Source organism: Octopus bimaculoides, chromosome 2 (genome assembly GCF_001194135.2).
Source record: "Octopus bimaculoides isolate UCB-OBI-ISO-001 chromosome 2, ASM119413v2, whole genome shotgun sequence".
Taxonomy (NCBI): domain Eukaryota; kingdom Metazoa; phylum Mollusca; class Cephalopoda; order Octopoda; family Octopodidae; genus Octopus; species Octopus bimaculoides.
The window spans coordinates 192,451,651-192,469,538 of record NC_068982.1 but is presented as its reverse complement, the minus strand read 5'-3'; the positions used below and the strand labels follow the sequence as shown (position 1 = coordinate 192,469,538).

Sequence of the window (17,888 nt, the reverse complement as noted above, 5' to 3'; positions counted from 1 at the left end):
GGCACATAAAAGACACCATTTCGAGCGTGGCCGTTTTCGTGCGGGTGACACGTAAAAGCACCCACTACACTCTGAGTGGTTGGCGTTAGGAAGGGCATCCAGCTGTAGAAACTGTGCCAAATTAGATTGGAGCCTGGTGTAGCCATCCGGTTTCACCAGTCCTCAGTCAAATCGTCCAACCCATGCTAGCATGGAAAGCGGACATTAAACGATGATGATGATGATGATGATTACCAAGCAGAGAGTTAATCAAGTTGATGCAAGGAGTCATATCGAGTGACTGGCAAAAGAGAATTGTCATAAACTGCTATAAAGACAAAGGAGATGCTCTGGAGAGAAGCAACTCTAAAGGAATCAAAATTACTGGATCACAACACAATTGATTTGTAACAGGGTTGACCCTACATGAAATGCAGCTTGGTTTCATACATAGAAGTAGAACCTTGGATAGAATCTTCCTGATGAGGCAACTGCAAAAGAGATACTTGACTAAGAATAAACCATTATTCTTGGCTTTCCTTGATTTGGAAATGACATTTGACAGGGTATCATGTACAGTAATCTGATGGTCACTAAGTAAACTTGGCATTAATGCATGGCTTGTGTGATAGCTGTATAAGCCATATACAAAGATGCACCAAGTAAAAAGAGAGTCAACAGCAATATCAGTGAAGAATTTTGCATAAGGGTTGGAGTCCATCAAGGTTCAGTTTTCAGTCCTATTCATCATATTCCTGCAGGCCATCAACACAGGAGTTTAACCTTTTTGTTACGAAACCACCCCAAAAAAAATTTTGATTCATGTGACCAAGCCACCCAAAAATGCCCGTAATCACATATTCATATTTAAATGAGAATATCAGTGCAAATCTCGTTAGTACATGCGTGGAAACACCTGATTAAACTGCGTAAACAATTGAGCTACAGTTTTGGACAACGATCTGCCTGTTATTTTAATTCTGTGAATTTTGGGAGATTTTTTTCCCCAAATTTGTTCCTGTTGTGCTTTGAAAATTTGTAATTCTAACAAAAAAATGGATACCAATTTCATTCTGTCAAGTAGCGAGTCAGAATTTGAAGGATTTTCCATTGAAGACCTTGATAAATCTAACTCCATAACTGAAAAAAAAAAAAAAAAAAAGCAGGTGGTATTTGATAATGAATTCGATGTTTCATTTTCCGAAAGTGAAAGCAGTGAATCCGAGAGCTCCGATGACAGCGAGAAAGAGAATGAATTGGCACCTAAAGGGAGTAAAAGTTTTAAAACCGTTTCTTTCAGTGATTTTTCTGAAGAAACTGGACCAAGTCACAATCTTTCCCAGGAGAGCAAAGCTTTAGACTATTTCCTTTTACTTTTCCCTATGAGCTTATTTGAAATCATTACAGCAGAAACAAACCGTTATACTGAAACTAGACAAAGCGAAAAAAAGGATAGTTTGTGGTTTCCCACAAGCTTAAAAGAAATTAAGGCATATTTTGCCATAAATATTATTAAGGGCATTAGAAAGCTACCCAGAATTACAAATTACTGGAGTAGTGATGAACCCTTTGGAGATGAATATGTCTTGAGTATAATGACGAGGACACGGTTTTTAAAATTGACTCAATATGTACATATGAGAGACACAAGCAGTACACCAGTCCGTGGAGAACCCTTATTTAAAATAAGACCCCTCATTGACTATGTTCAAAACGCATATAAAACAGTTTATAAACCAGGGAGATATTTATCTATTGATGAGGGCATGGTGGGCTATAAAGGCTGAGTGCATTTTCGACAATATATGCCAGGAAAGCCCACAAAATGGGGGAATCAAAGTTTGGGAGATTTGCGAATTGAATGCTGGGTGCTGCTCTGGGTTTGAATTTTATACTGGCAAAAAAGAAAACAATTATGTTAAGTCAGCATGGCCTAGGGTATGATATGGTATGAAATTTATCACTTCCATGCCATAACCAGGGCCGTATATTATTTTTTGACCGCTTTTTCAGTTTGGTCAAACTTGCGGAGAATTTAGATACCGTGGCAACGCATACATGTGCTGCAGTGATCAAAGACTGCCGTTGGATATAAAAAAAGCAAAATTAAACAAAAAAAAAAGTGAAATAATTCAACCGCATACAGAGATAAGAGGCAGATCAATTTTCTGTCTACCTGTGCATGGCCACATGTGGATGAAAATGAGCCATGCTCAAATGGTGCTTTTTATGTGCCACTGGCATCAACCACAACAATGACTTCACTTGACTCAACAGGTTTTTGCAAGCACAGTTTGTTGCCCAATGACTTAAAGGGGCCAGTTATGCTGCACTGGCATAGGTCATGGTTACGATCTCACTTGGTTTGCTGGGTCTTCTCAAGCACAGCGTATCTCCAAAGGTCTTGGTCTCTTGATATCGCCTCTGTGAGGCCCAACGTTCAATGGTCGTGCTTGACCACCTCATCCCAGCTCTTCTTGGGTCTACCTCTACCGCTAGGGTGTGACACTTTTTCACACAGCTGTCCTCATCCATACGCAACACATGACCATTCCAGTGCAGTCGTCTCTCTTGCACACCACATCTGATGCTGCTTATGTCCATCATTTCTCTCAGGATGCTTACACTCTGTCCTGTATACACACTGACATTACACATCCAGCGGAGCATATTAGCTTCATTCCTTACAAGCTTATGCATGTCCTCAGCAGTCACAGTCCATGTTTCACTGCCATGTAGCATGGCTGTTCCCACACATGCGTCATACAGTCTACCTTTTAATCTGAGCGAGAGGCCTTTTGTTAGCAGCAGAGGTAGGAGCTCTCTGAACTTTGCCCAGGCTCTTCTTATTCTAGCAGCTACACTCTCAGAGCATCCATCATCGCTACTGACTTGGAAAGATGATGGTAACTGTGTGGAAGTTAGGGTTAGGGTTAGGGTTAGGGTTAGTGAGAGTTGTACAAGCCATGCCCAGGGATGCTATCAGTAAGGTGAGGGTTGGCAACGAGTATATTGAAGAATTCCGGGTAGGGGTCCACCAAGGATCAGTCCTCAGCCCCTTCTTATTCATCATAGTCCTCCAGGCAATAACAAAGGAATTCAAGACAGGATACCTCTTGGAACTTCTCCATTCTGATGACCTTGCTCTAATAGCTGAGTCACTATCTGAACTAGAGGAGAAGGTTTCAGGTGTGGAAGCAAGGTCTAGAATCAAAGGTCCTTAGGTAACGGAAGCTATGGACTACTTCTAGTTTTTTCCCCTGGCATGTGACAGAAGCTGTTTTCTGCACATTTTCAGTGTTTATTACCGTTGAGCATTTGCCACACAAAATCTATCTTCCCAGTTAACCTTCCTTTGATATTGCTGCACCTCTTACATGTCCATATCTTACACCGGTTACATCTTATAGAGTTTCTACCTATACCCTTTCTACAGATTGAGCAAGGCCATCTACCTGAAGGGGTTTGCAATTTGTCTGCCTTCCTACTTATTAAGACTTTGGTTTTTGCTAGATTCACTCTAAGGACCTTTGATTCTAGACCTTGCTTCCACACCTGAAACCTTCTCCTCTAGTTCAGATAGTGACTCAGCTATTAGAGCAAGGTCATCAGAATGGAGAAGTTCCAAGAGGTATCCTGTCTTGAATTCCTTTGTTATTGCCTGGAGGACTATGATGAATAAGAAGGGGCTGAGGACTGATCCTTGGTGGACCCCTACCCGGAATTCTTCAATATACTCGTTGCCAACCCTCACCTTACTGATAGCATCCCTGGGCATGGCTTGTACAACTCTCACTAACCCTAACCCTAACCCTAACTTCCACACAGTTACCATCATCTTTCCAGTTTCACTAACAAGAGTTGGGTTGAGCTAAAGCTGTTGTGGAATCAAACCCAAGACCTTGTGATTGTGGAGCAACCTTAAATATTTGGCCATACTACATCTACACATGCACACATACACTCACTCATTCACTCCTATTCTATGGATATATTTCTTAAACTTTGTTGAGATAAAATTTTCAATATTTTATTAAATCTAAATTTAATCTCCTTTAAAAGAGATATTCCTGATTTTCTATTATTGTAGCTTATAATCTGTTTCTTTATATATATGTGTGTTTGTGTGTGTTTAGTTGTAAAAATACTTTCCTATATTATAAACAACTGATAGAATACATATGCAAAATATATGCCATTCATGCAATAAATTATTGGAAGTTGGTGATTGTGGAGCAAACTATTAGTATACGAAATGTCCAACATAATGAGAAGAAGCTATAAATATATAGATGTCCACTCTAATACAGGTGGAGATCCACTTTGATGTTTATTCAGTCCATGTTTTGAAAAGATTTTCTACTTGAAAGGTTGTAATATATCATTACTTTACTGAACAGCTGTGGATGACTTGAACCTAGAATAGATTATTGCAGGCCATCCATTGGATGTGGTTACTGGCTGGAGTTGAACTCAATACTGTGGTTCATTGTGCAAAAAGATCAGAGGAATAAGCAGTACCTTATATGGAAACAAGTACATGTTGACAATAGAATCCAGCTATGGAATACTCCCACAACTTGCCTTGTCTAACCCATACCAGCATGGAAAAAACAGGCAAAATATGAATATATATATATATATATATTAATATTTTACTTGCTTTTTGTATATGTATGTATGTATGTGTGTGTGTGTTTGTACATATACATGCAATAGTTACGACGACGGCTGCTGCAGTAGCATGTGATCAGCTTTGCAGCTTTGTACTTAATATGCTTGGCTTATTTTTTAAAATATCTATTAAAAACAAACTGTTAATATCATTATTATTATCATCACTTGTCAGAAAACATGTTGTTTTCTTATCCTATGTTATTGTAGAATCACAGCTGGAAACTTTAATTTGCTTTCTGTATTCTAGTTGCTGGATATGGATCCACAGGATCAAGGAGAAGAAGATGGTGCTAATGTTGACTTGGATTCTCAACGCAAAGGCAAATGTGCTGTTATAAAAACTTCTACTAGACAGGTTTGTAAAAAGATATATTTTCTAACTTAATTAAACTTTATCTGCTAGCAAAAGTGTCTGTATACATACACATTCTCTCTCATATATCATCATCATCATCGTTTAACGTCCACCTTCCATGCTGGCATGGGTTGACAGGAGGTGGGCAGGCAGAGACTACACCAGATTTCTGTGTCTGTTTTGGCACAATTTTTATAGTTGAATGCCCTTCCTAAAGCCAACTACCCAGCAGAGTAGACAGAGTGCTTTTTATGTGGCAGAAGCACAAGTGAGGTTAGTTTTGGCATGGTTTTTACAGCTGGATGCCTTTCAAAACGTCAACCACTTTACAGTGTGGACTGGATGCTTTTTATGTGGCACCAACACTAGCAGAGTCACCAAGTAACTTACAAGGAATCTTTGAGAAGGAGGGAGATTGGAGGAGGTAATTTTGTGACAGAGAGGCAGAAACAGTTGTCTTGCTGTAGAGAATGTACATGGTTACCCTACCTGAGAGAGAGAGAGTGATCAAGAATGAAGACAGAAACAGGTGTGCTGCTGTAGAGACACGTGGCTATACAGCCTGAGGGAAGAGAAAGAGTGGGAGACAGCAAGAGGGAAGAGGAGAGAGATGGTGGCGAAGTGCCAGGACATACTTACAAGGAATGGGGGTCAGACTATAAATGGGATGGTAGAATAAAAGAAGAGATAGAGAGATGGTGGCAAGTGCCAGAGCATACTCTCAAGGTATGGAGGTCATAATATAAGTGGCAAGGTATTGCTGGGGGTGGTAAATGCAGTGACTGATGAGAACCTGGCTATATGGAGAGGGTGGGTTCAGCAACAAGTACAGTGAGCAGGGCAGTGAGGACAGGATTGGGGAGTGAGAGATAAACATTGTGCATGAAAGAGGGAATGTGTGGAAGAGAAGAGATGTAGTTTAGTTTGTTGGAGTAGGGTTTACGGAGAGTTTTATTGTTACATGTAGGTGGAACACACAGACTTCCTAGAACTCAGTTTCGCTGATGTGGGTGAGCCTTCTGAAGAACCCCATATCGCCAGACATTTCTATCCCATGTCTTCCTGGGTCTCCTCTTCCACGAGTGTCATCCACTTTCAGTGATCAGCACTTTATACAGCTGTCTTCATTTATCCGCATCACACGTCCAAACCTCTTATGCGCAACTTTTCTCTCAACATGTTTGCACTTTGTCATTCATGCACATGGATGTTGCATATCCAGCAGAGCATCCTACCTTCATTCCTCTCCAGGCTACGCATGTCTTCTGTATTTAGATATTCCAGCAACAATACTTTCAGAGCAAACAACACTTAGGTCTTTGTGAGGTTAACATCAAGGCCTTTTGGTTCCAGGTTTTGCTTCCACACCCTTTAAATTTCTTCTCTAATTCTGCCACAGATTCTGTAATAAGAGCAAGGCCATCAGCATAAAGTAGTTCCCACAGACATCCCATTTTGAATTCCTGTTATGGTCTAGAGGACTATGATGAATAAAAGTGGGCTGAGAACTGAGTCCTGTTGACAGTGTGGGCAGGTGTTTTATTCTGCTGCAAGAGAAAGGGGCCACCGTTGAACAATTCTTGGCTCAAATGTTTCACCACAGGCTCAAGAATGTGTTGTTCGTAGCTTGCAACCTTGATTTTGACTACTTCAGGAATAAAAACAAGAGGAGTTTTCCCCATCAAAGATATGCCAACCCAAGCCATCACAGATAAGGGTTTTTGAGTGCAGTGGCTATTTCTGTCCTCCTCTGGATATGACTGAGCATTTTCTGCAAGAACCCTGTCATTTTGGCTGTTGCGAGCTTCTTCAACAATAAACAACTTCTCATCTGTGAAGAGCATATTGTCCAAGCCATGAATATCAAGCTGCTCAGGCGATACACAACTTCTTGCTAGTCTCTTTCTCTTTGAAACAGATGTTAGGCAGCATTTTTCTAAAGCCTGGGATGTCCTGTTCTCACTCGATCTTGAACCCTACCAGTGTCCCTAAATCGATTGTTTGATAGATGAACATTTGCTTCATTTTCGGCCAATTGAGAAAATTCAAAATTTCTGATGTCAACTTGCCAGCTTGATGTAGCTCAACTACAGCAGATCATTCACATTCCATTCTAATTTTGTACAAAACTATATCTCTTAGCTTAAAGATGAATTCAGAACCTGAAAGAAGACAAAAATATCCTTAAAATAATATAAACTGATAATAAAATTGCCTCTTTTTTATGTTAAACTAAGAACTTCAAAAAATGTAACAGAACTTTTGGATCACCCTGTGTGTGTGTGTGTATATATATATATATATATATATATATATATGTGTGTGTGTGTGGCACTTTTTCACACAGCTATCCTCATCCATTCTTGCCACATGTCCATACCAGCGCAATCGTCTTTCCTGCACACCACAACTGATGCTTCTTAGGTCTAACTTTTCTCTCAAGGTACTTACACTCTGTCGAGTATGCACACTGACATTAGAGGTAGACCCAGGAAGACCTGGGATAAGGTGGTGAAGCACAACCTTTGAACTTTAGGCCTCACCGAGGTAGGATGCCCTTCCTAATGCCAACCACTCCAAGAGTGTAGTGGGTGATTTTATGTGGCATCAGCACAAGAGCCAGTCAGGCGGTTCTGGTAACGACCATACTCAAAAGTTGATTTTTAAGTGCTACCTGCACAGGAGCCAGTCCAGCGGCACATGTGCCAGTAAGGCTATGCTGGCAACAATCATGCTCGAATGGTGCTTTTTCATGCCACCAGCACGGGTGCCAATCAGCGGCCCGGGCAACACAAAAGATTTGGCTAAAAAGACTAGAATGTCTGGTGATACTAAAGAAAACCCGCCTATCTTGGTGAAATTAAGGTTATCATTCAAACATCCATTTTTCATGATGGCATGGGTGCTAGCAAGCTGGAGAGCTGCATCAGACTCCAATTGTCTGTTTTGGCATGGTTTCTCTGGCTGGATACCTTTCCTAATGACAACCAGTTTACAGAGTGTACTGCGTGTTTAATATGTGGAACCAGTACAGGTGCTTTTTACATGGCACCAGTACAGGTGCTCTTTACGTGACACCAGCACAGGTGTTTTATGTGTGGAAGCTGCTCCATTGAACAATGAATTATTTTCTAATGCTTTAACTGCTGCTCTTCTAATTTAGAGTGTAATTCTATTTGTAGACTTACTTCTTACCTGTTATTGGATTGGTTGATGCTGAAAACCTTCATCCAGGTGACCTTGTGGTAAGTATTCAAATATTGTCTTATTACTATTTTACAGCCTTCAATATTTAATGTATAACCATACAATCTTTCAAAACCATTTAAGGATCTTGCTTGTGATTGTCTTTAAATATTCTGAGTATATATATGAAAGGACTCGAAGTAAAAGTTTTAACATTAAATAAAATCTAAAACTATTTTAAGAGATCAAACAATTGCTAAAATCATTAAATTTCAAGTGTTTCATGGCTTCCTTTAATTGATTGATTTTATTTTATTTTTAGGGCGTAAATAAAGATTCCTATTTGATATTAGAATCTCTTCCTCAAGAGTAAGTAATAATTTCAAATATATTCCTGTCAGGCATTTGTTACATTTTTAGATTTAGATATGAATCTCTCTCCCCCCCTCTCTCTCTCTCTCTCTCTCTCTCTCTCTCCCTCTCTCCCTCTCTCCCAATATTATACTGTCGGTTCAGTAGTCGACCAACTTGACACTTTTATATTGTTGAAATTACACTTTCAGTAAGAAACCAATTAATTTAACAAACCAACAATGGGGGCTGAATGTAGCAACTAAATCTTCCTCCAATTAACCTGTACTTTTGCTCTTGTAAGCATCTCAAGTCAACTAAGATGGTGTTTCAGTAAAGAGGTTTAATAAGACAGTTGTCACACAAATGCCAGGCATCAGACTCACTCTCCACTCCATTAATTGAGTTCACTCAGTTTGGATTGTCTTTTTTACTGGTCGGATTGGATTCATGTCAAAGAATAGTGACCTCCAAGTCTGCAATCCTGGGGATATAGTCCATAGATTAAGGGTTACTGCAATGGAAGTTGCATACCAATGTCCTAATTCTTGTATACCACCAGGGACTTCACAGCAAGAAAGACTTTCCCTCCCTGCATTCACCGCCGTTTGTATCCCGCCCCACCCCAATTCCTATCATGTGCTGTTAACAATGTGCTACAAGGGAGATAACACCCATTTCATAAAGAACCTCTCAAAATGTCACACTGTTTTGTTGTCTTCTCTGACTACAATTAGTAATTTAAATAAAGGTTATTGTTTATGCAAATTACTAATTTAGTTGCAGATATAATTTGAATTCATTGAAATGTCTTGGTTTACTACATCAAGTTCTGTACTTGCATATCATTTGAATTTTTGCCTTGTTCATACAGATGTTTTATTGCCTTCTTGATGCTAACAACTCTCTTAAAAAGTGGGGGAAAAAACTGTTTAATTTATCTCTTGAAATACAATTAAGTATTTAAACTTTTAATTTTGCCTTTTACTGAGACTGACTTGATTTGTCATCCTTCTGAGGTTGAGAGGAGTACCACCCACACACACTGCTGCTGATATAAGTGATTGTTCTTCCTCAAAAAAATTTCTAGCCTTGATTTTTAAGTGCATCAGTTTATGCTTACTTTCCATGCTGGCATGGGTTGGACTGAATGTCACAGTTTTAGTTAATTCTTATTTCAAGTTATAATCCTCCTAGATTGGTCTGAAGACAATGTTTCATTTATTGTGTAGTTTCTATGCCTGGATGTATTTAATCATGGCATTAGCTTAGAGATCATATCTTTTACAAGACTAAAGGATAGGGTCCTCTCTGCTCCATGTTGTCTCCAAATATTTATCAACCCCTTTACAATGTGTATTGAGTGCATTTTATCATAGCAACATTAGTGAGGTTGCCTTGTCTTTGACAGGGCAAGCTTGTTGAAAAGATTGAATACAAGAAAGAGTGATGAGCAAACAGTGATAGAGCGAAAGGATGCTAGAGAAGGGAGTAATGGAAGAGAGATAATGAGATGCAGCTACATGTTGATAGTTACTAAGGAGACTGAATAGAAAAACGACAAAAGCAGCATGCTGGGATAGCAGTAAATATGAATGGTAATAGAGGGATGGTTGAATATTCATAGAGACAGCTGATGGTAAGTGAGAGTGATTGATGTCAGTGGAAAGTCACATGAGAGTGAGTGCAAGAGAAGCATAGTACATGCACACACACACACACACACACACACACACACACACATTAGCATGAAAATGCCATTTCTTATCTGATCTCTAAAGGTACACAATTTGAATGTCTGCTTTACCGTACCTGGACAGCTAGATGGGTTTTCATCCATGAAGTATGTGGCAGCCAATCATCTTGGTACTTTGCCATCTCCTCTGTGAGATGAAACTCCATTTCGTTCCAAGTCTTTGTTCTTTCTCTTTCACAGGTTCCATTCACTTTCAGCCTGTGCCTCTTTTTGATACAACTGCTCTCTTCTACACACATCACATGGTTCATTTCTTCATTCAACTCATTTGTACTGTCATTCATACCTGCTGGTATACCAGCAGAGCATGCTTGCTTCGTTTCTTTCTGCCCTTTACAATCCTCTATATTCAACGTTCATGTCTCACTATCTTCCAACATCACACTATACAAACAAATAGCTTACAACCTACCTTGCATTCTGAAGAAGCCCTTTCTTACCAGCAGAGGTAACAGTTCACTGAATTTTTTCCAACCAGTTCTTATTCTGACGACTATGATTTTAGAACACCTACCACCACCACAACCCTGCTAATTACCCTAAGTAACAGAAGCTATCAATTACTTCCAGGAAACATTGCAGGTTATCTATTTTACATATGCTTTTATTACTTACTACTCCTGTGCACCTATCACATATAAAGACTATTTCTCTGTTGCCTGCATGTCATCCCTCTATTCTTTTACTGGGTGTGATGTTTGGAACTCCTCCCTATTTCTTTATTATATGTCAAGCAAGGTAATTTCCCTGATGGTAGAAGAGTCCTGTCTTTCATACCTACTAATACCCTATCCTTTTCTAAATTCACTTTGAAGCCTCTGAATTCCAGGTTTTGTTTCCATGTCTGGAATGGCTTTTCTAACTTTCCTACAGATTCATCTCTAATAACTGAGTCTTTGGCATGGAGAGGTTGTAAGGGCAGCCAATTTTAAACTCTTCTCTTTTGGCTTGGAGGACTATAATGAACGGAAAAGGTGTGACCTTGGTGCATGGCCATATTCACACTGAATCCACTGTCCTCATTGCTAACTTTCACGTTAGTAACTACAAAACTGTACATGGCTTGTGTAGCTCACACAAATCATTTATCTACTCCAAGTGTCTTTAGTGACCACCAGATCACAGAGTGGAGAGTCTTGTCAAAGGCCATTTTGAGATCTAGCTACAGTAGCAGCTTCCTGACCACCTTGCTTCTGTGATAATTCTCTTCCTTATCAACTATGTTCTAACTCTTTCCATTACTTTTCCAATACTTTTGTTGTTTCCACTCTCTAGCATGATGTCTCTTTTGTTGCTGCTGCTGCTGCTGCTACACCAGTTAATGGGCATGACCTCTTCCTCTACTTCTTGATTTACTCTACATGTAACTAACCCTTATACAGATATTTTAATCATTTCAGTAATGATTCCTGATGGAACGTCTATCTTCTTTGCATTAATTATGGTGCTATACACCATAATGCTGTCAACTTGGATGGTTTTTCTCCTTCTTCGGTTGATTCTACTTGAGATAGACTCTCTTTCTTCTCTCTGATTTCTTTTCCTTCAACAATGTCTCTTTCTTTTCCATTGTCCTGCTCACTTGACTGCTATCTGCTATACTTTATGCCTTTCATACTCACTGCTTAAAACATTGGCTAACTTCTTAGACTGATAGCTAGATAGACTTGTCTAACTTCTCACCTTGCAACCTGGTATTGTTCTTCACTGCAATCTTTCTACCAGTTTTCCTATTCTTGTCTCAACCTTTATAGCTCTGACTATGCAACTATTCTGTTTCCATGTCACTTTTTTACCCGGGACCCTGCATTATCCATAGATTTGCTCCATTGCTTTGTATAAGTTATCCCCATTGAAACTCTACTCTTATCCTCTACTGCTACTGCCTCTTCCTCCTCCGTCTTGTAATAGGCATCAATTAATGTCTTTTAAACCTACTGTTCATTGCTTTCCATGTCCTTCTCCAAATTGTTTTTTTTTTTTCCATTTGCCCAGCTCATACTCTGAAGTCACTGACCACTAACCTATGTTAAGAGCCACATTCTTCACCCAAGATGTGGTGTAGCATTCACTGTTCCTTTCTGTCGAAAGTACAAAATCATTTTGGGTTCTGTGTACACCTGATTGGTAGGTGATCAGATAAAGCCTAATTGTTTATATAGGGCTTATCCCCATTGTGCTAGTGCTGTGCATGATAGTCAGGTCTCTAGGTGGAAACATCATTTAGATATTTCTGCCGAATGTAACACTTGTTTATTCACATGGATTTGAATTAGATGTGCATTACCTTGTAGCTTTGAAATTGTTTATTTTTGAAAATAAAATTGTAGGGAATACTTTGTGCATTTGATACTCACTGCTTAAAACATTGGCAAACTTCTTATAAGTGTGAGAGGCTGGGTGTGGCCAATTCAAAGATAAAACACCTTTCTAACAGACCGAAGTAAATTATTATGCTGGGTATCACTAGAATGACTACACTGGAGTTTAAGATGGTTATTCATTTATTTGTTTCAGTCATTTGACTGCAGCCATGCTGGAGCACTGCCTTGCCTTTGGTCAAGCAAATTGACTCCAGGACTTATTCTTTGTAAGCCTAGTACTTATTCTATCAGGGATATAAACACCATAACATCGGTTGTCAAGCAATGGTGGGGGGACAAACACAGACACACAAACATATACATGTATGTACGTATGTGTGTGTATATAGATATATATACACAACGGGCTTCTTTCAGTTTCTGTCTACCAAATCCCCTCACAAGGCTTTGGTTGGTCTGAGGCTATAGTAGTCAGATAAGAAATGCAAGCACTAATGTTAAGAAGCAATACCCAATAAGAAATGACTTAGGCTTTGAGAACCTGTTCAACCCATGCCAGTAGGGAAATAGACATGAAACATTGATGATGATGGTGGTGGTAGCGGCGGCGTTCCTCCTCCTCCTCCTCTTATATTAGCCTAGATTTCCCACTTTGTTTATTCAATCAACTGATTTTGACTAAATTCTTGTTATTAGCCATTTTTGAGGTAATAATCCTTTCTGTAATTTCTACAACTTGTCTCTATTTCCAGATATGATTCTCGAGTTAAAGCAATGGAAGTTGACGAACGACCAACAGAACAATACAGTGATATTGGAGGCTTGGATAAACAAATACAAGAAGTAAATCAAATTGATTTTTGTTGTTTCCTTTGATTTTTATCAGAAACAGAGATACATTAGCCTTTATCATATTTGAAAAAGGATTTCATTCACCATCATCATCATTTAACGTCCGTTTTCCATGCTGGCATGGGTTGGACAATTTGACTGAAAACTGGTAAACCAAGGGGCTGCACCAGGTTCCCGTCTGATTTGTACGGCTGTAAAAAATAAAGGCTGAGGTAGAAACTCCATAAGATGCAGCCAGTGTAAGCTTTGGACACATAAATGGTCCAGTAATATCAGAGAAAGGTAAACAAGGAAACTAGCTTTTGTATGTAGAAGATGCACAGGTGCAATAAACACGAAAAATGTGCAGAAAATAGCCTCTTTCAGCTGCTGGGGGAGGGGGTAAGCTAGAGGTAGTTGAAAGCTTCTGTTATCTAGGTAACAAAGTTAGTTGTAGAGGTTGATGCTCCGAGAGCATAACTGTGAGAATAAGATTAGGCTGAGCAAAGTTCAGACAGCTCTTAACTCTGCTGGCAACAAAGGGCCTCTCTCTCAGAATGAAAGGCAGATTGTATGATTGTGTGCAAACAGTTATGCTGCATGGCAGTGAGACATGGGCTGTGACAGTTGAGGACATGCATAGGCTTCAAAGAAATGAAACCAATATGTTTTGCTGGATGTGTAATGTCAGTTTGCATGTTTGACAGAGTGTAAGCATCTTGAGAGAAAAGTTAAGAGGCATCAGATGTGGTGTGCAAGAGAGACGACTGTGCTGATATGGTCATGTGATGCATATGGACGAGGGCAGGTGTGTAAAGAAGTGCCGATCTCTAACTGTGGAGGGAACGTGTGGTAGAGACCTAGGAGGACATGGGACTAAGTGATGAAGCATGTTCTTCGCAGAGGCAATGGCTAGTGACTGAAAGCTTTGGTGATATGCTGTGCTTGAGAAGACCCGTCAAGCCAAGTGAAATCGTAGTCATGGCTGATGTTGGTGTCACATAACCGGCACCCGTGCCAGTAACATATAAAGAGCACCATTCGAGCATTGGGTCTCCCGGATGAAAAGGGGCTGAGTTCCTTTCAAGTATTGGGCCTCACAGAGGCAATGACCAAGACCTTTGGCATTATGTCATGCTTATGAAGAAGAACCATCAAGCTGAGCAAAATTGCAGTCATGGCAGGTATTGGTGCCATGCAAATTGCACCCATGCTGGTTGCATGTAAAAGCACCCATTACACTCTCAGAGTGGTTGGCATTAGGAAGGGCATCCAGCCATAGAAAACCATGCCAAATCAGACTGGAGTCTGGTGCAACCTTCCAGCCTTGCCACCCCTGGTCAAACCGTCCAACTCATGCCAGAATGGACAACAGATATTAAATGATGATGATGATGATTGTACAAATGATCCAGTGAGATGAATCTGGATGGTTTGACAGGAGCTGGCATGGTTGGGAGCCACAGCAGGTTCCATTGTCTGTTTTGGCATGGTTTCTATGGCTGAATGCCTTTCCTAATATGCCAACCACTTTACAGAATGTACTGTGTGCTTTTTATGTGGCAACAGTGCTTGGCAGTGAATATAGATGAGTAACAGATGGAAGCTTGCAAGATAAACTGAGAGGGCAGCTGAACATTAAAGACATCATCTTATAAAAGTAATTAGTATGGACAACTGAATTTGAACATCCCTGATATTTGAGCCTGGGAGAACCTTTATGTGGATTTTGCTTTTTCTATGCTCAAACACCTACCTCTGCTCCATATTCTTTACTTAATACATCATCATTTTCTATATGAATAATGGTAAAGAGCATAGAATATTGTTGTTACAATATTCTATCAGTGAAAACAGCCAAGTGACAACAGAGCTAAACACTTATAAGAAGTTTGCTTCCCAACCACATGGTTGCAGGTTCAGTCCCACTGCATGGTACATTGGCACAAGTGTATTATTCTATAGCCTTGGGCCAACCAAAGCCTTGTAAGTGGATTTGGTAGATGGAAACTGAAGGAAGCCCATCAAATATATATCTGTTCCCCCCTCCCCCCGCCACTTGACAACTGGTGTTGGTTTGTCTATGTCCCCATAAGTTAGCAGTTTGGCAAAAGAGACCAATAGAATAAATAGTAGGCTTTAAAAAAAGTAAGTACTGGGACCAATTCATTTGACTAAAATTTCTTCAAGGTAGTGTCACAGCATGGCTGCAGTCTAATGACTGAAACCAGTAAAAGATAAAAGGATGTTGTTCTCTCTTACAAGATGTTCAACTCTAAGGCCACATGCTTAATTTGGAAATTATAACTTAGTTTCTAATGATTTTATATAATAGCGCAGCCATCACTGAGAAGCAAGTGTGACTTGGTATGTATCAGCTTTCGCTTATTGTTTCAGGTACTGATAGAGTCATGAGCAAAATCTCATACCCCGCACATCCAACCCTCTCTGTGTTTGATTCAGTGGAACATATAGGATGTAACAGAAGCCTGTTACACCAGGTTGGGAAATATCCTGCTTCTGGTACTATGCAACCTAGTACTACCTATCTCGTGGTCAGGTGGTTAGCAACTAAACTGGCTCCTCCACTTGGCTTGCTAGATGAGCTCATTGTAAGCCAACAGCCATAAAAAACACCAACCGAACGTGGCCAATGCTAGTACCCGCTGACTGGCTCTTGTGTTGGTGGCATGTAAAAAGCACTATCCAAACGTGATCAACGCCAGGCCCGCCGGACTGGTTCCTGTGCCGGTGGCTCATAAAAAGCACCCACTACACTCTTGGAGTGGTTGGCATTAGGAAGGGCATCCAGCTGTAGAAACATTAGCAGATCAGATTGGAGCCTGGTGCAGCTACTAGCTCTTCAGACCTCGGTCAAACCATCCAACTCATGCCAGCATGGAATACGGATATTAAATGATGACGATGGTGGTTATATATATATATATATATGTGTGTGTGTGTATGTATGTATGTATAATCTTACAGTATACACATATATAGTTATCCATCTACATATATATATGTCTCTTTTCACAGACAAGAGTTAAACTCAAATGCTTTTCTTTTTTTCCTTTTTTTTTGTATTTTACAATGACATACGTATATACAGGGGTTGAACAAAATAATGGAAACACCTTAAAATTTCAAACAAAATGATTTTAATATAGGATAGGACTGCCTTTGGCAGTAATTAACAGCTTCAATTCTATGAGGAAAGTTTGAATTGTTTCCAAAGGAATTTTCGTCCATTCTTCTGCTAAAACAATCTCCAGTTCTTGTAGAGATGATGGTGGAGGATATTGACTCCTTATGTGTTTTTCTAAAATGCACCATAAATCATCATCGTCATCATCATCATCATCATCATCGTTTAACGTCCGCCTTCCATGCTAGCATGGGTTGGACGATTTGACTGAGGACTGGTGAACCGGATGGCTGCACCAGTCTCCAATCTGATCCGGCAAAGTTTCTACAGTTGGATGCCCTTCCTAACGCCAACCACTCTGAGAGTGTAGTGGGTGCTTTTTATGTGCCACCAGCACGAGGGCCAGTCAGGTGGTACTGGCAACAGCCATGCTCAGAATGGTGATTTTTACGTGCCACCTGCACAAGAGCCAGTCCAGCGGCACTGGCACAATCATGATAGACTGGTTTATGTTACAATATCAATCAAGCCAGTGTAGTAGAGCAGGCTCATCAAACCAATATGATCTCAAGCTCCAATTCACAGTTTCCACATCAGATCATGGTTGGCGGAGAGAACGTGCTGAAACCTTCATCCAGCAGTGGACTGAACATAGGCAATCCAATCCACTCAATCAATATGTGGTGAGACTTGAACCTAGTGTGCTGAGGTTCACACCAAATATCACCGTTTCAACATTTCAAACTTTAGATATGTATTTTATTTTAAAAGAGAAAATGTCTGACTGGCTTTAATTTATGTGAAGTAATCGTAAACAAGAACATCTGAGGAACTGATTGGAAGCAGCTTTAGTTTGTAGTCAGAGTATTCATGTTTTGGAGTTTGCTGTAGCACCACCTATATGTTAACATGGTGTGTATCCCTATGTAGCTCTAAGTTATAGGTTGCCTACTGTTGTCACCTATGATGGCCCCTTGAGCACTTCCTCCAGTAGCATCAGTGCATCATCCTCAACATCCACTAGAGTGGGATTTTTTTTTATGTTCAATAATATTGAGATCTGGGGACCGTAGTGGCCAGATGAGATGTTCAACTTCATTAGAATGTTCCTTGTGCCATTCAGTAACAACTTTAGCTGTGAGAATTGGTGCATCAACATCCTGAAAGACTGCATTTCTTTCTGGAAACAGTTCCACAACCATAGGATGAATTTAATGAGATAAAATGCTTAAATAGTCTTCACTATTAATTCAGCCATGAAGAGAAACCATTGGGCCAGCG

The 17,888-nt window shown here is 39.9% G+C and overlaps 1 protein-coding gene across 1 annotated transcript in view; it reads left to right on the top strand.

The window, feature by feature from the left end:
- The window catches only part of LOC106882053 (26S proteasome regulatory subunit 6A-B), a 47,460-nt gene that overhangs the window by 13,420 nt on the left and 16,152 nt on the right, over nt 1-17,888 (top strand). The window contains exons 4-7 of the mRNA XM_014932612.2: nt 4,904-5,011; nt 8,194-8,256; nt 8,520-8,566; nt 13,381-13,471. Of these exons, the coding sequence (XP_014788098.1) occupies nt 4,904-5,011; nt 8,194-8,256; nt 8,520-8,566; nt 13,381-13,471 (309 nt within the window). The remainder of the gene's footprint in view (nt 1-4,903; nt 5,012-8,193; nt 8,257-8,519; nt 8,567-13,380; nt 13,472-17,888) is intronic.